Source organism: Larus michahellis, chromosome 1 (genome assembly GCF_964199755.1).
Source record: "Larus michahellis chromosome 1, bLarMic1.1, whole genome shotgun sequence".
NCBI lineage: Eukaryota > Metazoa > Chordata > Aves > Charadriiformes > Laridae > Larus > Larus michahellis.
The window spans coordinates 66,884,828-66,904,124 of NC_133896.1; the positions used below are offsets into that span (position 1 = coordinate 66,884,828).

The 19,297-nt window shown below is 49.8% G+C and overlaps 1 protein-coding gene across 2 annotated transcripts in view; it reads right to left on the bottom strand.

Annotated features, from left to right (window-relative positions):
* Positions 1–19,297, bottom strand: part of LOC141742146 (sodium- and chloride-dependent GABA transporter 1-like) — a 40,109-nt gene that overhangs the window by 8,786 nt on the left and 12,026 nt on the right. The window contains exons 7-14 of one of the 2 annotated variants that reach the window (XM_074583702.1): positions 17,525–17,628; positions 17,109–17,233; positions 16,169–16,281; positions 9,287–9,418; positions 8,442–8,544; positions 7,924–8,024; positions 6,967–7,134; positions 2,235–4,321 (exon numbers count right to left, since the gene is read on the bottom strand). In XM_074583702.1, the coding sequence (XP_074439803.1) occupies positions 4,217–4,321; positions 6,967–7,134; positions 7,924–8,024; positions 8,442–8,544; positions 9,287–9,418; positions 16,169–16,281; positions 17,109–17,233; positions 17,525–17,628 (951 nt within the window). In that variant the 3' untranslated portion in view covers positions 2,235–4,216. Of the gene's footprint in view, positions 1–2,234; positions 4,322–6,966; positions 7,135–7,923; positions 8,025–8,441; positions 8,545–9,286; positions 9,419–16,168; positions 16,282–17,108; positions 17,234–17,524; positions 17,629–19,297 lie in introns of those variants that run through there. The other variant, XM_074583710.1, reaches the window with a different exon arrangement.

Genomic DNA, 19,297 nt, shown 5'->3' on the forward strand with positions numbered 1-19,297 from the left:
GGTTTCACGGGGGATTATTTTGAGCGGCTGCCCGTGGTGGGAGGAAGAGGCCAGCGGGTGCTGGGGGGAGGCAAGGGGGCAGAGAAAAGGCAGGAGCGAGGTAGGTGAGCACAGGGGAATGGGATCCCCTTCTGAACCACAGCATGGGGGAGAGGGGAGCGTCCCACCCACTGGCCACGCACGTGTCCTCTCTACTGGGTGGGCCAGAAGGAATGAGGAGCAGAGCGGCGGTCAGCAGAGGTGATGCACCGTGGGAACGGCACGAAAGCGGTTCTTACAGAGGAATCGCTGGCACCGAGCACGGCATGTGCCTTTCAGCTGCTACCCGAGGCCTGACATCAAAAAGTCAACGCTCCAATACGGCTGCTTTGCTGGACCTGCCCATAGTGGCATTTCTGAGGTGTGAGATGAGCTCGAGGGGCTGATCCCACCCCTGCCTTCTCCCTAGGAGGAAACCTGCGTGCGATGGAGGTGGGAAGGCTCTTCTAGCACTAAGGATGGGATGAGTTTGAAATGCTGGAGAAGAGGATCAGTCAATCAGACAGAGCTCGAGTAAGGGCAAATTCCTCCCTGCAAGGCTAGGAATGCCAGACTTCACAGATCCAAGCATTCATGGTGGAAATAAAATAGTGCAAAAACAGGAAAGGCCACAAAAACCTTCAGAACAGGCACAGCTCAGCAGAGACTGGTGGAATATGGGTTGAAACGTCTCTTCTAGTAATACCCAGAGACAGCATTGCTTGGCACAGCACTTTCTGGTACAAAGAGGAAGAGAAGATAGCTGGAACTTCATTATAATTTTGATATTGGGATGGAAATTGGTTCTTAGGAACAAGATCCTGCGAAAAGCTGAGCTCCTCCATGGGGTCCTGAGCTCCTGAGCTCCAGCGTTCAGCAGGCAGAAGTGTTGAACACGCACACAGCGAGAGTTTGAGCCACAGGCATGCAGGAATAAGTAATAAGGCCGGAGGGAGAGCGCATGAGAGAAGCAGGGAAGTGAGGCTGGCAATAGTAGAGAGAGCTAGAAATGAGGAAAGAACATAAAGGAGAAAATAAAGGAGGGAGAGCTGTGAACTGACAGTAGTAGAAGCAAAAAAGTAGGAAGAAGCAAGCTGAGGCAGATAATTTCCACTGGACGGGTGACAGTGGGGAAGAAGTGAGGCAAGAGAATGAAAGGGAGCAGGGCAGGAGGGAGAACAAAGGAGAAGGTCACAGACAGAAAACTAAGCAAATGTTTAAATATCATCAAACACTGTTATTATGAGCAGCCCGTATGTGGGGTAGCCCCTGCTGCTACACCTGGAGTGCACCTGCCACACACAAGGCCACGAGTCAGAGAGATTCTGGGACTAAAATCCCAGCAAAAAGGAAGTGTAGATTTAGGGATTTCCTCAGGAACCAGGAAAGGGACTTTGTTGTCTGGACCCTTCCTTCTCCATTCCCCTGGAGGAACAACCTGGACACTACAACCTTTTGAAAAGGCTCTCCCAGCAACGAAGCTCTTTGGCCAAGAGTTTCAAAAATAACTGTTGACACTGATTTGTTCTACCTCAGACCTGAGCTGCCCCAATGAAGTTGGAAAAATTGGGGTCTTCCATGGTTTTAAGGCCTCACTCAAGAATTGACTCCTTTGCCCATCACCCACCTGTGCAACTCTCAGTCTGTATTTAAGGGCGGTGGGGGGGGATACGTTATCTGGATGTACAGGCAAAAGTAGGTTTCTAGTAAAGGTCATTACTGAAAAAATCAGAGGTTAGCATCTGTTTTCAACGCAGATGTCCCTCTCAAAGTATATACATGTATATAAAGAGTGGTTTCCTTTATCCCTCAGTTTATAAAAATAGGTGAAATGGAACAGAAAATTTCAGCTATGCTAGTGCTGGCAATTACGGGACAAGGAAAAATGACACGTCTGTGACTAGATGAGATTAATTGTGATGAACTATGATTGCAGCTTTCGGTGTTTGGCTTTCGGCATTACAACCAATCAAGCCTGTAAATTCAGCATTTCCTCATGTCTATTTAACAGCTATGATTTTTTTGAGGCAAACACTCTAACGATTAGATGCGGGACAGGGCGTGATCGTGGCTCGTGGTGTTGGGGACTTCCAAACATGCACTCAACGCCTGGCAGCCATGACCCCTAAGAGCTGGGACACAGGATGTGCCACGTGTACAAACACAAATTGGTTACACATCTAAAGCAACTTTAATTGAGATGCATTGGTGAGTTGGCAGGGGACCCAACCCCAAAGGTTCTTCAGCCTTAACCACACAACTTCTTTCCTCTTTACATTGCTGATCCTCAGGCTGGAAGGCCAGCAGAAGAGCAGGTTGGCCCCGTGCACTGGCTGGTCCCAGGGACAGGCAGCACGGGGCCAACCTGCGTCATTTTGAGACATTCAAAACCTGCCTGGACGTGATCCTGTGAAATCTGCTCTAGGTGAACCTGCTTTGGCAGGGGGGTTGGACTAGATGATCTTCAGAGGTCCCTTCCAATCCCTACCATTCTGTGATTCTGTGATTTTGCGGCTCCTGTGGGAGTGCAGGGCAATTGCGTGAAGGCTCATCACTCAGCTGGCACCTGGGGTGGGACCCCTGGGGGACTTCAGCATGTCACCTACAAGACCAGACCCTTTGGTAGGAAGTGTGACTGGGACATACCTTTTCTTGGACACTCCTGTGTGAATTTACTGATTCTGAGCTGAACCTGGAGGTGCGAGCAGATGTGGTGATGCTGTCAGGGTGTCACAGGAGGGGAGAGACTAATTGGCACTGAACCACGCCGTGTGTGCACACGTATGACGGGTGCTCATCAAATGCTCTGAGTACACAGGTGTCTCCTTGTGGGGTCACTGGGAGGCTGTCACAAACGGGAGCATCACTGTCACACCTGCACATGGTGCTATGATGGGCCACCTCCTTTCTCAAGGCTTTCTAGCCAAGAAATGTGCTGCTGCTTTAGGACTGCTCTGAGACACTTCCCAGCCTTCTCCGGCATCTTCTACAACAGCTCACGGCCGCCTGTGATGCGTGTGCTGCTGGGAGTCGTGATGTGCCGGCACCAGCAGCTGGCTGTACAGGCACTTCCCAAGGGAAGTCAGCACTGGTTCACAGGGGTGGGCTTAAGCATGGTGTCTACGTCCTACCAGCTCCCTCAGGAGCTCCTGCTTTCCACCAGCTGGGATTTAGATGTTGCCACTTCCTGAAAAAGGTATAAGCTAAACCACCCGTGGGCACTATGCTGCATCTTACTGCTTCCCACCCAGGGAGGGTGTTTGGCAGGAACTACCCTGTTCCAGTTGGGGGGAGATTTGCACAGTGCTGGAAAGTCTCCCTGTCACATGGGAAACCTCTTGCCTCTGCACAAAGCCGACTGCAGCAGAGCACGGTCAGTATAGGAGACCAGGACAGCCTCCAGCAAAAACTCCAGCCTCCAGCAAAAAGCCCTCTTAAATGCATTTTAGGGTCAGGGAGTGGCTACTGCACACAGCTGGTGAGGGCAGGACGCTCCAGAAGAAAAAGGCTGCCTACTCTGCTAGGCTCTACCTCACTGTGCCAGCCCCGATGGATGTGGTGATAATGGCTGGAGATTGCACAGGGCTGAAACATGGCACCCGTGAGCAGCACTCACTGTCCTGAAGCCCTTTTCTAGTTTTGGGGTGATGTTCTACAGCTACCAGCACGCTGGACTCCTCACTGGAATCCCTTGTTCTGCCACATCCCCTCCAGTTATACATTTGCTGGTGTTGGATTATGCAAGATCAGTCAACAACAATCTGGGATTGAACCTGGTGCCAGCTGGCTCTCCGGGGTGACAGCACAGCTGTGTGCTATGGGATGCTCTGCAGAGGTTCACATGGCAAGGCAAGAAGAAGAACAGAGAAGTGGTCAGCCATCAGTCTAAGCTCTCTAGAAACATCACCTCTTGTCAGGAGAAGGAAGACCTGGGCACTGGCCGCTCCTGCCTGAGAGCCTGGACCAGGATGTTGCAGGATGAAGACGGTCACCACACAACCCCCTGGTGGCAGCTCGTGCAGGGCCTTGGTAAGCCACGACGGGAGGAAGAGATGCAAGAGTGTTCCTCCGCCAGGTCCTCTTTTCGACAAGCAAAAGCCACCACGGAGCCGGGGACAGCGAGCTGTGCCGGAGGAGCTCGAGGGACAATATGGCACGAGCAGCTACGGGGCAGGGCGAGGAGGTCCGAGCTCTCCTCCTAGACGGGGGCATCCAAGACCCTCCCGTTCAAGGACGTCTTCAGCTGGAGGCCATTGTTCTGAGCGTGCACCTCTGGCTTGGGTTGTGTCATCTGCTGCAAACGCTGCCCAGGAATGAAGGGAGAGAGAGCATCAGCCGGGGGACCAGGGGAAACAGTGGTGGGACAGCTGGGGCATGGCAGTGTCTGAGGGTTGTGATCCCTCACCCCAAGCCTCAGAGGTGGCCCTAGTTATAGGGAAGGGGACAGTGTGTGTGGCAGGAGTTACTCCTCCATCAGCGTTCAGCAATCCACCGCCTGCCTCTGCCAGTTACCTCTGCTTTGGTGCTGCACTCAGCACAGCAGCTCCTCCTTTTATCTGAAATACCCTTAGAACACAGGCAAACCGTTACCAGGCAATAGCAGCTGCAAGTAGGACTGAGACCTGCAATGTCACAGGCTTCAGGGCAGACCCGTTTTCCCAGTTTCCGTAATTTTTCAACTGGGATAGACTACAAAGCATCGCTAACTAGCTACAGCAGGCTGAGAAGGCTGCGGTCTGTGCCGCTGATGCAGATGAGACCGGTCTGCCTGCACAAACCTCTGCACCAGCAGCAGTTCCTGTCACCTTGAGCTGATCAAATGAAAATTGCAGAGCCAAGTAAAGTGAAAGAAGAACCCAGGGAAATATGGTGGGGCAAGTCATTACTGGAGGCGTGGGGACCGAGCATCAGGAGTGATGAAGAAGAATGAATCACTTTTCCCTGTCAGGGAGGGACTAATGCCGCAAGTTGCAGAAGAGAAGGCAGAGGAGGATCGAGCCTGACCTGAATAGACATCACTAAGTCAGGAAGAAGCTCTTCCCAGCAAAGGGAAACAAGCTCCTGCTCTCCAATACCGCTGAAGTGGCTGTTGCTGGGTGAAGTCCCTGAAATGTTCACTGAGCTGTTTCTGCCATTCATGGTCTGTCTTTTTTTTTTTTTCTCCCCTCACATTCATGCTCAGTAGGATCAAAATGACTTGTAATCTTTCCTGTCTGTCAAAACCACTTTATTCAGCGTTGGCATCTAATTTCCCTCCAGCTCCAGCTCTATTACAAACTAATCCAGGATCTGTGCATATAAAAGGCCAAAAATTCTCTCTGTCTCTCTGGTACTGACACACGCACACACACAGAGAAGCCTACTTTCTTCCTGCTGCCATCTGCTGCTCACTCCTGGGTCTATGAACAGTGGGGAGGAGGTCTGGGTCTCCTGACATGTGTGGGTGCTGTTAGAGGGAGAGCGGGACAGAGAGGGCGCACACCAGCTGCTGACTGGTACTGCTGGTTTGCAGGAGGTGCTGAGGGCATGGGGGGAAATACGCTTGTGAGCTGCCCCTGGAAGCCAGGACATGTTCTCACAACCCCTACTGGAAACAGGATTGAGCCCAAGCAAAGGGTTGAAGCCATATCTGTATTTGCAGTCTTCCCTTTTCCCTCTTTTCCAGCTCATATTATGAGGGGATAAGAAGCCCTTGAAACAGCTGAGAAAGGACATACTATTGGAATTGCCTCTGGCCTTCAACACAAAATGGCAAGAACCTAAACTTGGCCTCAGATGAGAGACCAGAAACTGAAAGCAGATCTGAGACACCAAACCCGCCCTGTTCCCCCTCCAGAGCCCATCCAAATGGAGAGCAGGGAGGACGGAAAGTCAACGCCACCTGCAACTTGACCTCAGAGGCTGAGACCCTGAAGCTGACCTCAGTCCAGCAATTCCAGCCAAAACCTTTCTGAATTAAACCTTATTCAAAATACAGTATCCACGAAGCAAACTCATGGGATTTAGATGGCGTCTGGCGGCTGTTGCAGCTGAGCTGGGAAAGCCGTAAATCAGCACCCCAGCGGTGACTTCTTACACCTGTAGCTCGCAGCAGACAGCATCGAGCCAGGGACTTTGTGCTCTCAAGACTGAATGTCAACACTGTAAATAAAATCTTAACAGTAATTACTAGGTATGACATACAGAGACTCATGATTCACTGCTACATAAAACCCTGCTCAAATTATTTTTAAAAATGTTTTCAACAAGATCAGAGTTGTTGGTGTTACGGGTCCTCAATAAAAGTCTGCATTGCTTCTTAACCCCGTGTTCACTGAGTGCCCTTTACAAAGCACATGACAAACTACTGCTGTGCATATTTGTCACTAGCAGGTCCTAGCCCTGAGATATTTCAAGCTTCACGCTTGGAGGACACTGATCTCTCTGCTGAGACATGTCAAGTAACCACACTCATAGCCAGGGACTTCTGGGAACTGGGATTTCTCTGGGTTAAGAAACCTCAAAGATTTCTTCCCAGTCTCTTCCAGGGCTCCAGTCGCCTGCACCAAAGAGATATCCAGGCAAAGAGGGCTCCATTTTTGTGATGGTGACAACATAAAGCTCAATGAGGGACAACAGACTGACCTAAGGGGAAACTACCTGGAGGTCTACCCAGTTGGCCAGATGCAGCCAGTCACGTGCTGCCCAGCAGTACTCCCAGCCATTTAGACATGTTAGTGCCTAGTTGTGCCTGTAAGTCCTCTCCAGCAAGCCTATGTCACCAGAGACCATCCTGTGTGCTGGGGCTGATTTGAGACCTCCTGCAGGGAGCAGAGCTCCTGCGGCACCGACCTGAAGCATTCTGACAACTTTGTCAGAGCAGACTCTGCTTGGTTCTTCTTAGGCTTCGTTCAGCGGGGGGCTTACTCTACGCAGACAGCATAAGAGGAGTGGTGAAGACGTTCATACCTGCCGGAGAGTCCCCGTTGAGGTGAAGAAACAGTACAGCATGTATCCTGGAATCAGTACCATGGAGGACAGAGCCATAAGCCAACCGATGCCTTGTCCCCACGCAGGATAGACATATTTTCCCAGTGTCAGGGGGGTCATTTCTACCACGCTGAAGAAGAACACGCCCTGGGAAAAGAGCACCAGCCATCGCAGGTGAAGGCAAGCAAAATCAGCGTCCATCCATCCATTCTTTCCTTCACTATGCTCTTAGCTCCCAAGAGTCTTACAGCAACCTAACAGCTCCTTAAACTAGTCTAGATGCTCTCTGCCCACCAGCTGGTAATTTTAAATCATTTCTCCCCCAATGATCCTATGTAAAAAGCTAGAACTGGAATACCCCTGATTTCCTTCTTCACCAGACTATTTGGACAATCAGTGCCCCCACACCAGCTCCTAGGCAAGTTAACAGCATCGTCACACACGGTCTCAGGAGTCTTCATCTTCCTATCATTGGCCTTTTCACGCCATTCTCTGTACGTCTGCTGGAAGTGCAGGAACCAGCAAAACCTAAATTGCTCTGCAGTCAGCTCTACTACATTTGCTGATGTCTTTTGCTCTGACAAGCCTATCAGGGGCTGAGGCTGGAACTGGAGTAGCTGAGAGTCTTCACCAGAACCAATAATACCTTTTTAAAACAGTAAATTATTTGCTTATCTTTTGGCATCTCAGGAAGCAGAGTGAAGAACTGATGGCATAATTTCAATTAAAACAATCATCTAGAGCTTTTCTTATGGGTGGTTTGCAGCAGGCTGAGTGACAGAGGCTCCTGCATTACTCTACCCATCTCAGGTCTGCCTAGAACCACCTTGTACCAGACCTATACTGGGTTGAGAACACAGTGTTTCCCCTACAGCCCATCCAAAGTAAGAGGTCCTTCTGAATCCACTCCTGTACATAAGAAGCCTCTGTTCTTACCAGGCAGACAAGAGGAGTGAAGAAGGCCCAGCAGATCTTCCACCAGATGCAAGGTTTGTAGCCAATCATTTCTTCAATGTTTCTGTAAAATCTGTTCACACCTACAAGAAGAAATGAGCGTTGAAAGAAACAATCCCATCACAGCACCATAGTCATCACCTCTTCTCGTGACACAGCACGGGCCAGCCACAGCAAGAGGGTGATAATGGTGTCGCATGAGAAGCATTAACTGGAGGGGATGGGGTAGGCGACACAAAAATTTGTGCTAGCAGCTTCCATGTTCCTGGTGTCCTCTTGAAGGACCAGAGGGCAGGACCCTAGGCATCTGCCAGTTTGCGCAGAGGCCTTTGCGGTGTCCTGGAGAAGTGTGATGACAACCTCCCACTCCTGATTTTCTGGAGTTATCAGCCAAAGCTATTTTCAGTTACAAAGTTTTCATTGGCTTCACTGTGGGAAGCTTCTGAATTAACTCACTGTGCCCATGGAGAAAACAAAGGAGCACGGTCTTTTGTGCTTACCATAACACCAAGAAATCGAGATGGTCTCAAAGAAGACAAGAAAGAGAAGACACATGCCACTGGCTGAGTAGTAGTCAAACAGCTTGAAGACATAAATGCCACCCTGAGGAGACAAAACCAGGGTCAAGGAGTTTAGTTATAGATTATGGTTGACAATATCAGCTGGCTCCTTGGATTGCTATTAACTGTGTCTGCTGGCTTTAATGTTAATTTCCTTGGACAGTAGAGCCAGAGTTCCAATTCTTTCCACTGGAGTCTTGTTCCCAGCAGCAAAACTGATGTGCTCTTGCAGACAATTAGCTGGCCCGTTTAGGCATGGCCAAGGGTAACGAGAAAAGCAGAGATTCACTAAGATTTCTTACTTTTCTCTGTTTTAGATGGAGTCACTTAACTTAGTAAGCTCTGCCCCCCGCAAGGAGTTTTGCTGCCTTGCCTCCTCATGAACGTACAGTGTTCCACAAGTGGTCTCCAGACCACTCAGCCCTAACCTCCAGATATGTGAACCTTGGCTTCAGCCACAGAGGTTCAGGGCCCCAACAGACTCGTCTTCTTTATGTTACCTTAACCCTTTGCACCAAGCGTTCCCTCATCTTGGGCTCTGGTGGCTTGAACCCTTGTTGCAGAGAGCAAAAAAACGAGCCAGACTGACAACAGGATGGTGGTAAAAATTATGGAAGCATCCTAAGTCAGTTGAGATGTTGCAGTGATGAGCAAGCCCATTTATCCAGCATTAGGATGGCTCCCAGGTGTGCTGACACCTCTCCCTAAGCTTTTGGTGCTGCTGTGCTATGCCAAAGTGACTAGAGAGGTGCCATGAATGGAGCTACAAGCAAGGCTATCTGTACCTGGGTGATGTTGGAGAATCCAATGAGATAAGAGATGAAACAGACTACTGCGATGAAGACCTTCTTCCTTGCTCTCAGGAGATGAGGATACTCATCCATCAGGGCTGTAATGAACCCTTCCACAGTGCAGAACTATGGGAAAACATATACACCAAAGACATATATAAGTACCTTAGCCTGACATCATAACCTCCTACCTTTAACTCCAAAATTGGGAGCCTCATTGCATAACATGCTCTCTTCAGACAATAGAAAAGGAGGCACCTCTGCACAAAATTGGTCCAAAACACCTTCTGAAAAATGCCTCTCTCCCTCCTCCATGAATACAGAGGGAGCTAAAAGCACCAGGGTTAAATACCTAAAATCTTAGCCGAGATAAATCTCCGCTTTCTGCCTCCTGTGGAAAACCTCCTCTTCCTTCCCCCGAACTCTCCCCACCACCGCCTTGCTCTTGCGTGCTACAAGGCTCTCTCTGTCCCAGCAATGCGTCTGTCTGCTGCTGGGACACGTGTAGGACCTTGCTTGCTCTTACCTTTCCCATGTGTGTTCCTCCCAGCATATTGCAGCAACTCTTGTTCTGTTCAATGATGTAAAATACTCCTTAAGGAGCTGCATTACCCACTGCCCAGTCCTACATGCATGTACATAATAACAACATCTCCGACTACCCATCCTTCACTTTATTTCACGTTTTTTCCAGCACACTGCATTAAGTTCATGCAGTACATTAAAAGCCCATCCTCACAGCACATGGTCTTTCTAAAGCTGAAAATACCTGGCTTGTGCAGTGCTATACCCAGAACAGTGTATTAATGCTGTCTGCACCATAACAAATAAAGACGTCCCCGTGGGTGTTACCTTCAGATCAGCTTTCCTACTAGTTCTGCCCTATGGCATGAGGACAGTTGGACTGTATATATGCGAAGTGCATCCTTCCCTCCTATTTCTTGTTAAATTGTGAGATTCACTTTTATATTTCACTCGCAGAGACCACTGGTAACAGAGAGTTCTGGGAGAGCACATCATGCCTCTAGCAAAAATAACTGGGAAGTTTATGAGGGCAGCAAGCTCCTAGTTTCCCTGGTTGCCCTCAGTAAATGTACAAGCCACTGCAATGAAAATGAAAGAGTTTTCATTGCTCTTGGATGCCAGGGACGTCCCTGTCCCTGGGAGAGCGCTTTAGAAAGTGCTGGCATTTTCAGATTCAGCTTTGAATAGGGAGACAAGAATTAAAAAAACCCTAGAGTGGAGGTAGAGGTAGAGGTGTGTAGACTAAAAAGAGCACCGGAGGGCTGGAAAGATGTATGGAAGAAAAACAGGGAGTGTGAGCCTTGCCTATAGCTGGGAGGGACAGTGGAAGAGCTTGGACACCTCTAGCTGCTGGGGTTGGCTTCCATGTGAGACAGAGAAAGGCAAAGGGTGATGTTTCTGCCCAGGCTTTTATATCTGCCCAGTGCAGTGTGGAAAGCTGGCATTCCCACAGCATCAAAGCTCAACTGCTTCAACTCGGATTTTTAACGAGCTAAGCTTTTTATGTTGGACACAAGTGCTATTAAAGTATCTTTTGCCATTTGGGCATGGGTTAAGCTGCCTTTATACTCATTGACAGTGAGCTCTTCACCCCATCCCACATGGCTTGTTGTCTGGAAGAGTCAGGACTGAGCTGGCACCACAGAGTGAAGAGCCGGCATGACAAAAAAAACACTGTCGAAAGCTATTCCTTCCATGTGGATGCATGGCCAGGTGCTGCCTGAGACATGCGCAGGGCCAGGAGGTTTAACACCAGGCAAGACAAAGAGGGAAAAGGGTTTGGAGGGGAAGCAGAAGTGGTCAGGGGCAGAGGGTGGATGTCAGGGGTGTCCAGTGGAGAAGAAATGAAGAAAAAGATGCTTCAGATAACGAAAGGGAGTAAAACCAACAGCCCTTTGGTGCAGAAAGAGGGATCAAAGTCAGGGAAAGCACAGAGAGAAAGACAGGGAAATGGGTGATGGGCACCAGGGCTACCAAGTGAGTTGAAATCTCTTTGCCTCACATCAAAATTAAGCTGGTGTGTAATGTGTAATGGATGAGGTGGGGAAACTAATGGCGGTATGCTGCTTTTTCTAGCCATAAACGAGGCGATGGCCTTTGTACCATTTACTGAAAACTGCCTCATGCCAACCTCAGGCCTCAGAGATGATGCAGATGGAGCAGGCTCACCTTCCCAGCCCTGGGGACGGTGGCTCCCTGGCTGGCCTGGTGTCCACATTTGCCGGCTTGCATACCCAACCTGAAATGCTCACACAAGATAAGTAGGCACCTGGGTGAAAGCGTGCTGCTTTCAGGAGTGATGGGAATCCGGGTCACTGTCATGCCTCCTGATCTCAGCCTTGCCCTGTGCACGCACTTCTGCGTGCAGGTGGACACAGACACGTGCGCACACACACGCGTGCATACACTTAAGTCAGCTTTCCAAAAAGTTTCGTTTTTCTCACCTTCTCCAGCCATAATCTTTAGCACATATTCTGTTCTTCCTCATGCCTCGCCCCATGACACTGCTTCTCTCCTAAAGATTTTGTTTCCATTCACTTTTCTCCTTTGCTCTTTCTCCCCTTCAGGGGGTTAATTATTACACAAGCTCATGGGTCAGATAATCTGGGCTTGGTAGTCAGTATAGGTGGCACTTTAGTGTGAAATGGAAATCTGTCTCCCATCCTCTCCTAGTGTCAGGGGCTTGCTATCTCCTCCTCAGCCAGGCAGAGCACCCTGAGCGGGACCCACAGGGCCACGGGGGGATCGACCACAGCCGCCAGATGTGCAGCAAAGGGCCAAGAGAGTGGGTCTCGCTGCTGGCAGCTGGAATTCCTCATGAATAACCTGTGAGAGGCGGCCTCACATGGGACAGACGCAGGCTTGCAGTCACAAGGCTTGCGAGCTCCCCTGGGGAGAAAATGACTGACCTGGAAACTGGTAGGTTAAAAGAAAGCATTAGCATATTATGCAAGAGGGTCTAGACGCAAGAGAGCTAAAACCCGGATGGATGGGAGGCAGAGTGAACATTAAGGCACACGAGCGGCGAGTGGGGCCACAGGAGGGAGGCGCGTGTCTATCAATATAGGTCATCCATCCCCTTCAAGTAGCTGCAGACGAGACGAGCACCCTGGCAGAAAGAGGCAGATGTAGCTGCGCTGCCTCTGCAGAAGACTCGCTGTCGAAGCTAATGGACATGGGTGGACCTACTCCCACCATCGTTGGGGCTGGTTGCTGCATTGCAAATGCAGATCTCAGCCCTGCCTTCCTTCCCTGGCCGGGCTCCCCAGCATCTCCGCTCTGCTACAGCCCCGTGCCCGGCTGGTGACAAGGGGCAGCCCCAGCACAGCAGCCCTGGGGGCGCAGGGTGCAAGAAACGCCCGATGGCCCAGCCATGAATGACCAAATGAAAAACAGCTGCTCACCGTCTGCCAATACCACAAATGGTATTTAACTGGACACTTCAAAATGTAAATGTGATTGCAGCCGTTGTTGCAGCCTGTGTGATTTGTCTTATATGCATAAGCTGCCATGTTATTAATTATGTCTTTGATTGAATCAGAGCTCCAGCATGCAGACACAAAGCTTCTTCACATGTACTTATCTGTGCTTTTTTTAAAAGCTTGTTTTCCTTTTGATGCTTCGTTCCTGCCGCCTTCCTCCTCCTCCTCTGGGCAATGATAACCCCCCACAGACTGCCTGCCCTCCGAGACTAGCTGTCAGAAGGGACTTGGAGAATTTCAAATGTTTTTTTTTTTTTTTTTTGAGAAGCAAATGCAGCAAATAAATTCCACACAGTGCTTAGCGGGCTTATTGTCATGTATCGAACTATTTACCAGTGCTGAGTGAATAATCCATGGAGAGTAATTTTTTTTTTTTTTCTGTAAATGTAGCTTCTTTTGGAACATTTAGTTGTTATTTGAAATTATTTGCCAAATAATGTCTGTGGTAACGCAGACGTGAACTTTATGACGTGTTTATGGGAGTGTGCCATAATTGAAAACCAGATTTGGTTGATTAGATTTTCCTGGAAACCAGGTGTGACTTTTCAAGAACAGGCCTGAGTCTGACGGCAAACTAAATTTGGGCTTATGAAGGCTACCTGTAATCCACGAGAGCATCCATTTTGCACTGGTGGTTTGCACTGCGAGGAAAGAGCACGCGGGCACAGAGAAGGATGTGACAGACCAAGCATGGGCTTTTGAAGGAGCCTTTGATTTTGACGCCCTCCAAAGGGAGGCACGCTGCAACGCACTGCTTCACTGGGTAGCTACTTTTATGAGGAATTATCACAAAAAAGCTATCACCGCTTGTAAAAACACAGAGACCGTGATTTCTTTTATTTTGTGAGGGCTCTGCGGGGGGCTTTTGCTACGTCCAGCTGCTTCCCCCTCAAATATCTTGTAAGAATTATCTGATGGCAAAGCAGACAGGGTACCCAGGCGCCAGCCTTTCCCAAGGCACGGCTCCTTCCTTCTGCCAGGATCTACCTCCGCTCACCCATGTGGAATATGGACTATGAGGTGAAGTCTCTGTGCTCAAAGAGCAATTAAGGCTGGCTTTGCTATCTCTTGTGCAACCCAGGGGAGTGAATGCTTGTCTGGCTATCACAGGATACATAAATGACGGGGTAGTCTTGGGGAGCCAGGACAGCCCTGCTTTTCGTCAGCAGAGACAGTAAAATCAAGATAACAGAGACTTTGTGTAGTTCTTGGTTTCCTTGAGAGGCTACCATGCCCGATAATTGACCTTTGCCTCGTAACCTGTGAAATGCATATTAAAGTTGACACCCCTGTATAGGCTAATGAGGATTTTAGAGATCATGCTAAACATATATGACTATAGCACTCATCTCTCCACCCAAATCATGCTACACGTCACCTAGGGGAGGGAAACCTCGTAATTTGGGGGATAAAAGGATGGAGAAAATGACTGTTAAATTGGGAGAGAAGAAACTTGATACCTGGTGGACCAGTGGATGGGCTGTGTTCTCTTCCTCCACCCCAGGCAGGGACGCCTTTCTGGGTAAGCACTGCGCCTTTCACCCTCCACTGAATGTTACCCTGGGTTGTTGTACTAGCATTATTTTTGCTAGCAATACTAACCTTAATTAAGTAGCGCTATTGTAGTTAGTGAATTTATCAACGGCAATCTCGAATCTGCAACTGTCGGTCTCAATAAAAATAACTAATTTCAATTATTTGTGAATCTGATTCAGTGAAAGTCCTTTGGTGGGACTCTGACAGTAAATCAGTGGAAGTCCTGGGACTCTGACAGACAAATATCGCAACTACAGTCCTCTTAACGTGACAACCCACGAACCAGGCCAGGCTGCTTCAACTCTGCCTGGGGCCACTTTTGTTATCAAGAACAATGCCAAAACAACTGCATCACACTGCCATCCTCGCAGCCCTAATTCAAATGCCGCATCAGTGCTTTTCTCAGCACAAGCTGTGCATGCTGCGCCAGAGCACTGGGTCTGGCTGGAGACCAGTATCTGGTGCAGAGATGCTCCTCCCAGCTCCTGGGAGTAGAGAAGATGGAGACTTTCTACCCTAACCTGTGAAAGTATGCCAAAGTAACGACATTTTCTTGCCTCACAGGAAATGCAGTTTGGTCAAGGTGACACCGTAAAGAAATACAAAGCATCCAAACTGAGCTTCTCACAAAATACCCAGAGAGCTGCCATGACTTGAGGGAGGTCATCCTCCCCCTCTACTCTGCCTTGGTGAGGCCGCACCTGGAGTACTGTGTCCAGTTCTGGGCTCCTGGGTTCAAGAAGGACAGGGAACTGCTGGAGAGGGTACAGCAAAGGGCTACAAAGACGATTAGGGGATTGGAACACCTCTCTTATGAAGAAAAGCTGAGGGATTTGGGTCTTTTTAGTCTGCAAAAAAGACAACTGAGGGGGGATCTTATCAATGCTTATAAATACTTAAAGGGTGGGTGTCAGAAGGATGGGGCCAGGCTCTTTTCAGTGGTGCCCAGGGACAGGACAAGAGGTAACAGGCACAAACATGAACACTGGAAGTTCCACCTAAACATGAGGAGGAACTTCTTTCCTTTGAGGGTGGCAGAGCACTGGAACAGGCTGCCCAGAGAGGTGGTGGAGTCTCCGTCTCTGGAGACGTTCAAAACCCACCTGGACGCGTTCCTGTGCAACCTGCTGTAGGTGACCCTGCTCTGGCAGGGGGGTTGGACTAGATGATCTCCAGAGGTCCCTTCCAACCCCTACCATTCTGTGATTCTGTGACCACAAACTGTTACCATGAATGCATGGAATGAAGCAGTTAATACTGATTTCCCTTATTTCACATACCGATTTTGGGGGTGAGGTAATCATGTTTTATGAGAACAAAGCAGTTATTACTTGAAAGAAATCATTTTCCTTTTTTCCTTGCCCCAAAGCATTTTGGCAGGGATAATTTCCTGCTAGCTCTACTTAAACCCTGTGAGCAGAGCTGCCAGGGTCACCCAGCAAGGTGGGGACATGCTGTGCCCAGGCAGCAGCACCGGCACTTCACTAGGGACAAAAATTGATCTGAACGGAGAATAGGGACGTGGTGATTGTCTCTTATACAGCTGACTGGTTCTGCTGGGCTGCTGGAAGCTGGTCATTACTCTTATTTTTAATTGGCAGCAGGACAAGGACTGGTGCGTTGGGTAGTGGTCAGATACCAGTATATGTCTACCTTAGGGAAGAGCACAGAGGCGATGACCACACAGGACCTTTTGTTTCATGCAGCTGTGTCTCACCAGAAAGAGCAAGAAAAGACCCTGCTCATCACTGTCCCAAGGTGCAGAAGGGGACAACACCATCATATCTGAAGATATCTTCATATCTTACCCCACTTTGTCCCTGGGTCGTCTCACCTGACTATCCAGACCCAACATCATCAGCATGGAGAAGAAGAGGATCGACCAGAGCGGGGACAGGGGCAGCTGCGTGACAACCTGCGGGTAGGCGAGGAAAGCCAGTCCAGGGCCTGTGGTAATGAGAAGAGGGATGAGCCCACGTTTATAAAGCATTTGACGGGAAGTCTGAGCTAAGGGCCACAGCTGAACAGAGAGACAACGATCACAGTCAAGAATTGCAGGTATTTGATATAGGAGCTAGAAACACCTGAGCCTTCGCCCATGACACACCAACACGGTGGGGTGCGGAGGGGTAGGCTGGTGAGGCAGGAATGACTGGCAAGGCTTTGCCTTTTCTCTTCCTGCAAGCAAGACAGTCATTAAATTACTGCTACCAAATGGAGCCGCAGCACTTTGCTAGAGAGATAAACTGATATTCAGAGCTGTTTATAACTTTCCTGATGTCTTTTTTTGTTTTCCCGTCACAAAATGCTGTTTCTTGAGATAAAAGCCTTTTCTGGGAAGACAGCAATTTCAAAATATGTCAAAAAGACACAGTCCTATCCTGGTTAAAAAATTATTCTGAGATTACAATTTCAAAATTTCACATGGAAGAGGGACTCCAAATTTTGAGCACATCTACTGAAAATATAGGCAGTATCTATTCTCTGTAGGCAGGCCTCAGAAAGCAAATGTCCTAAATATTTCACTGCAGCAAAAGCACATGAAACTTCAGCATTAAAAGAAGGTGAACATTAAAAGCAGGAGGAGATGCCCCTTGAAGCCATACTGCAATGAAGACCAGCCACAAGTGCGTGAGACACATCTTGGTAGCAGGCTGTGCAAAAAGGGCTTACATGTTTGGGTCCTGGTGAGGAAAGACCTGGGAGCATCCCATGCTCACTGGCAAATTGCTCTCAAAGGTTGCTGGTGCAGTAGACCCTGGGTTTTTGCTTACCTGAGGAGGCCAGCTCTGAGATCGACTTCTTCGTGATGTGCGACATGAAGCCAACAATAGAGAAAATAACAAACCCGGCAAATACACTTGTCGTGGAGTTTACACAGCAGACAATAATGGAGTCTCTGGAAGAGAGAAAGAAAGAAAAGAAGCCACCTGCAGGTCCCTAACAAGAGGCCAGGAGTGAAGGGTGGGGTAAACAAAAACCCAAGCCCTGTTGAGAGCAGTTCCTGTGCCATGGAGAGGCAGCATGGGGATTAAGTGTCCTGCGGGTGGGGAGCCCTGCTATGACGATCACAGAGTCCCCTAGGGAGTGAGGAGATGTCGGAGATCAGGCACCCCAGACTCACCGTGACCCCCTCCCCCACCCATGAGCACTCCCCACCACGCAGGAGGCTGGAAAAAACCCAACAGACCTGTAGACATTGTTGTGGAAAGTGTTGTAGCTCCCCAGAGCAATCAGGGATCCCAGCCCCAGGCCATAAGAGAAGAAGATCTGCGTGGCCGCGTCCATCCAGACCTGTGGAGAAGGAGCCGGGAGAGGAGTGCAGCAGGGGACATTGCATGTTGCAGATATTTGTCCTGCAGCAGCTCAGTGCGGGGCTAGTGAGGGAGCTAGATGGAGACTGTGGGTCTATGGGCTTGGCCACCCAGCCCACTGGGGTGTTAGGACGTGTGAGCACGCTGTCACTAGGGCCATGGGTGCCCACAATGCTGGCTGCTGACCCAAGCTCCAAGGAAATGTTTGGGCCAGTGTCTGGAAGTGTCACAGCAGCCACCTTAAAGCCTGTAGCTGTGCTACTGCCAACCGGGCTGAACAAGTCTGAAGAACAGACTTTTTTCTGCACCTTTCAGAACATCTCTCTCCAGGGCGAGGTGGGCCTCCGAGATGGTGGTGGAGGCAGAGAGGAGAGCAACAGAGGTGTTTGGTGCAACCCTGTTTCACCTCTGGGGTGGTGATTCTGTGCCTTTGTGTCACACAGACACAGCTGGAGCACGCTGCCTCCTGGAGCCACCACTCATCCTGCAGCTCTGTGGGGTCAGCAAGGACCCTGCACCTCACCCCATGGGAAGGGGGCTGCCAGGGGCCTTTAACACAGGGCACTGAGTCAGGGATGTGGGATATGCCTCTCCTGCTTGCACTGTCACGAAGGAGTGTGCTAGAGAGCATTGCCTCCCAGAGGAGGAGGAGGAGCAGCAGCAGGGGCTCTGCATCCTCCCTATGTGGCAAGTGCATCGAGAGTGCAGCCTGGCTCAGCACCAGTCATACATCCCCAGCCCTCCAAAACCCATGGCATGAAGCTGCTTCCAGGAGGGAGGAAGCATCATGCATCCCGTTTTCTGAACCATGTCCCTCCGCCCCTGGTGCAGGTCAGAAATTACTCGTGCATCATCTGAATTTGTGTGTGTGTGCCTGTGCCCGCTTTCTCACAGCCGCTCCCCCCGAGGGGTGCTGCTCCCCTCGGAGTCCCACATCCCGTGCTCACCCCCTCCATTCCTCTTCACTAGCGTGTCTTTGATTTTCCAATGTGGAGTTTCTTGTGCAAATAACTCCAAAGGACACCTGGCAAAGCTGGTCCCGGTGCCTTGAGGGCTTAAAGCCTAGAAGGCAGATGAAAAGGGGACAGACTGTTCTTTTCTTAATTGCATAGTATTTAAACAACTCTTCTGATTTTGAGAGCCCTATTTCTAGTGCAGCTGGCAGTACGGTTTCAGTGAGTTTCCTGCAAGAGGGATCACTGGGACTCCTTGGGAAATTATGGGTGTCCTGTTGCACAAGTGACTGGTGACCTTTGGAGCCACGGGAGCATCACTGCTGCAAAAGGCAGAGTCTGTGTAGCCTGAAACACTTGGCTCTTGCAAGCCTCTGCTCCTCCTGGGTCCCTGACCTCCTTCTGCTGACCAAGGCAATGTTACTGGCCACCACTCCTCATCTAAGCACCTCCAAAAATTGCCGCTGTGTGCACTGTTGCGCTTGTGTGGCTTCTGAGCTCCCCACACCGCATCGTCCTTTCTCTGGGACTGCCAGATCAAGATCAAATCACCAGCCCTGGGACAGTCAGTGAAATGAGGTGTTCCCAGCCCAGAGGGCAGGTTCCTTTGCTGGGGTAACTTCTCAAACGCCATGAATAGCACTGCTCAAGTACAGCAGAGCTGCTGCACGGATTTCCACCCACGAAGGGCCTGCC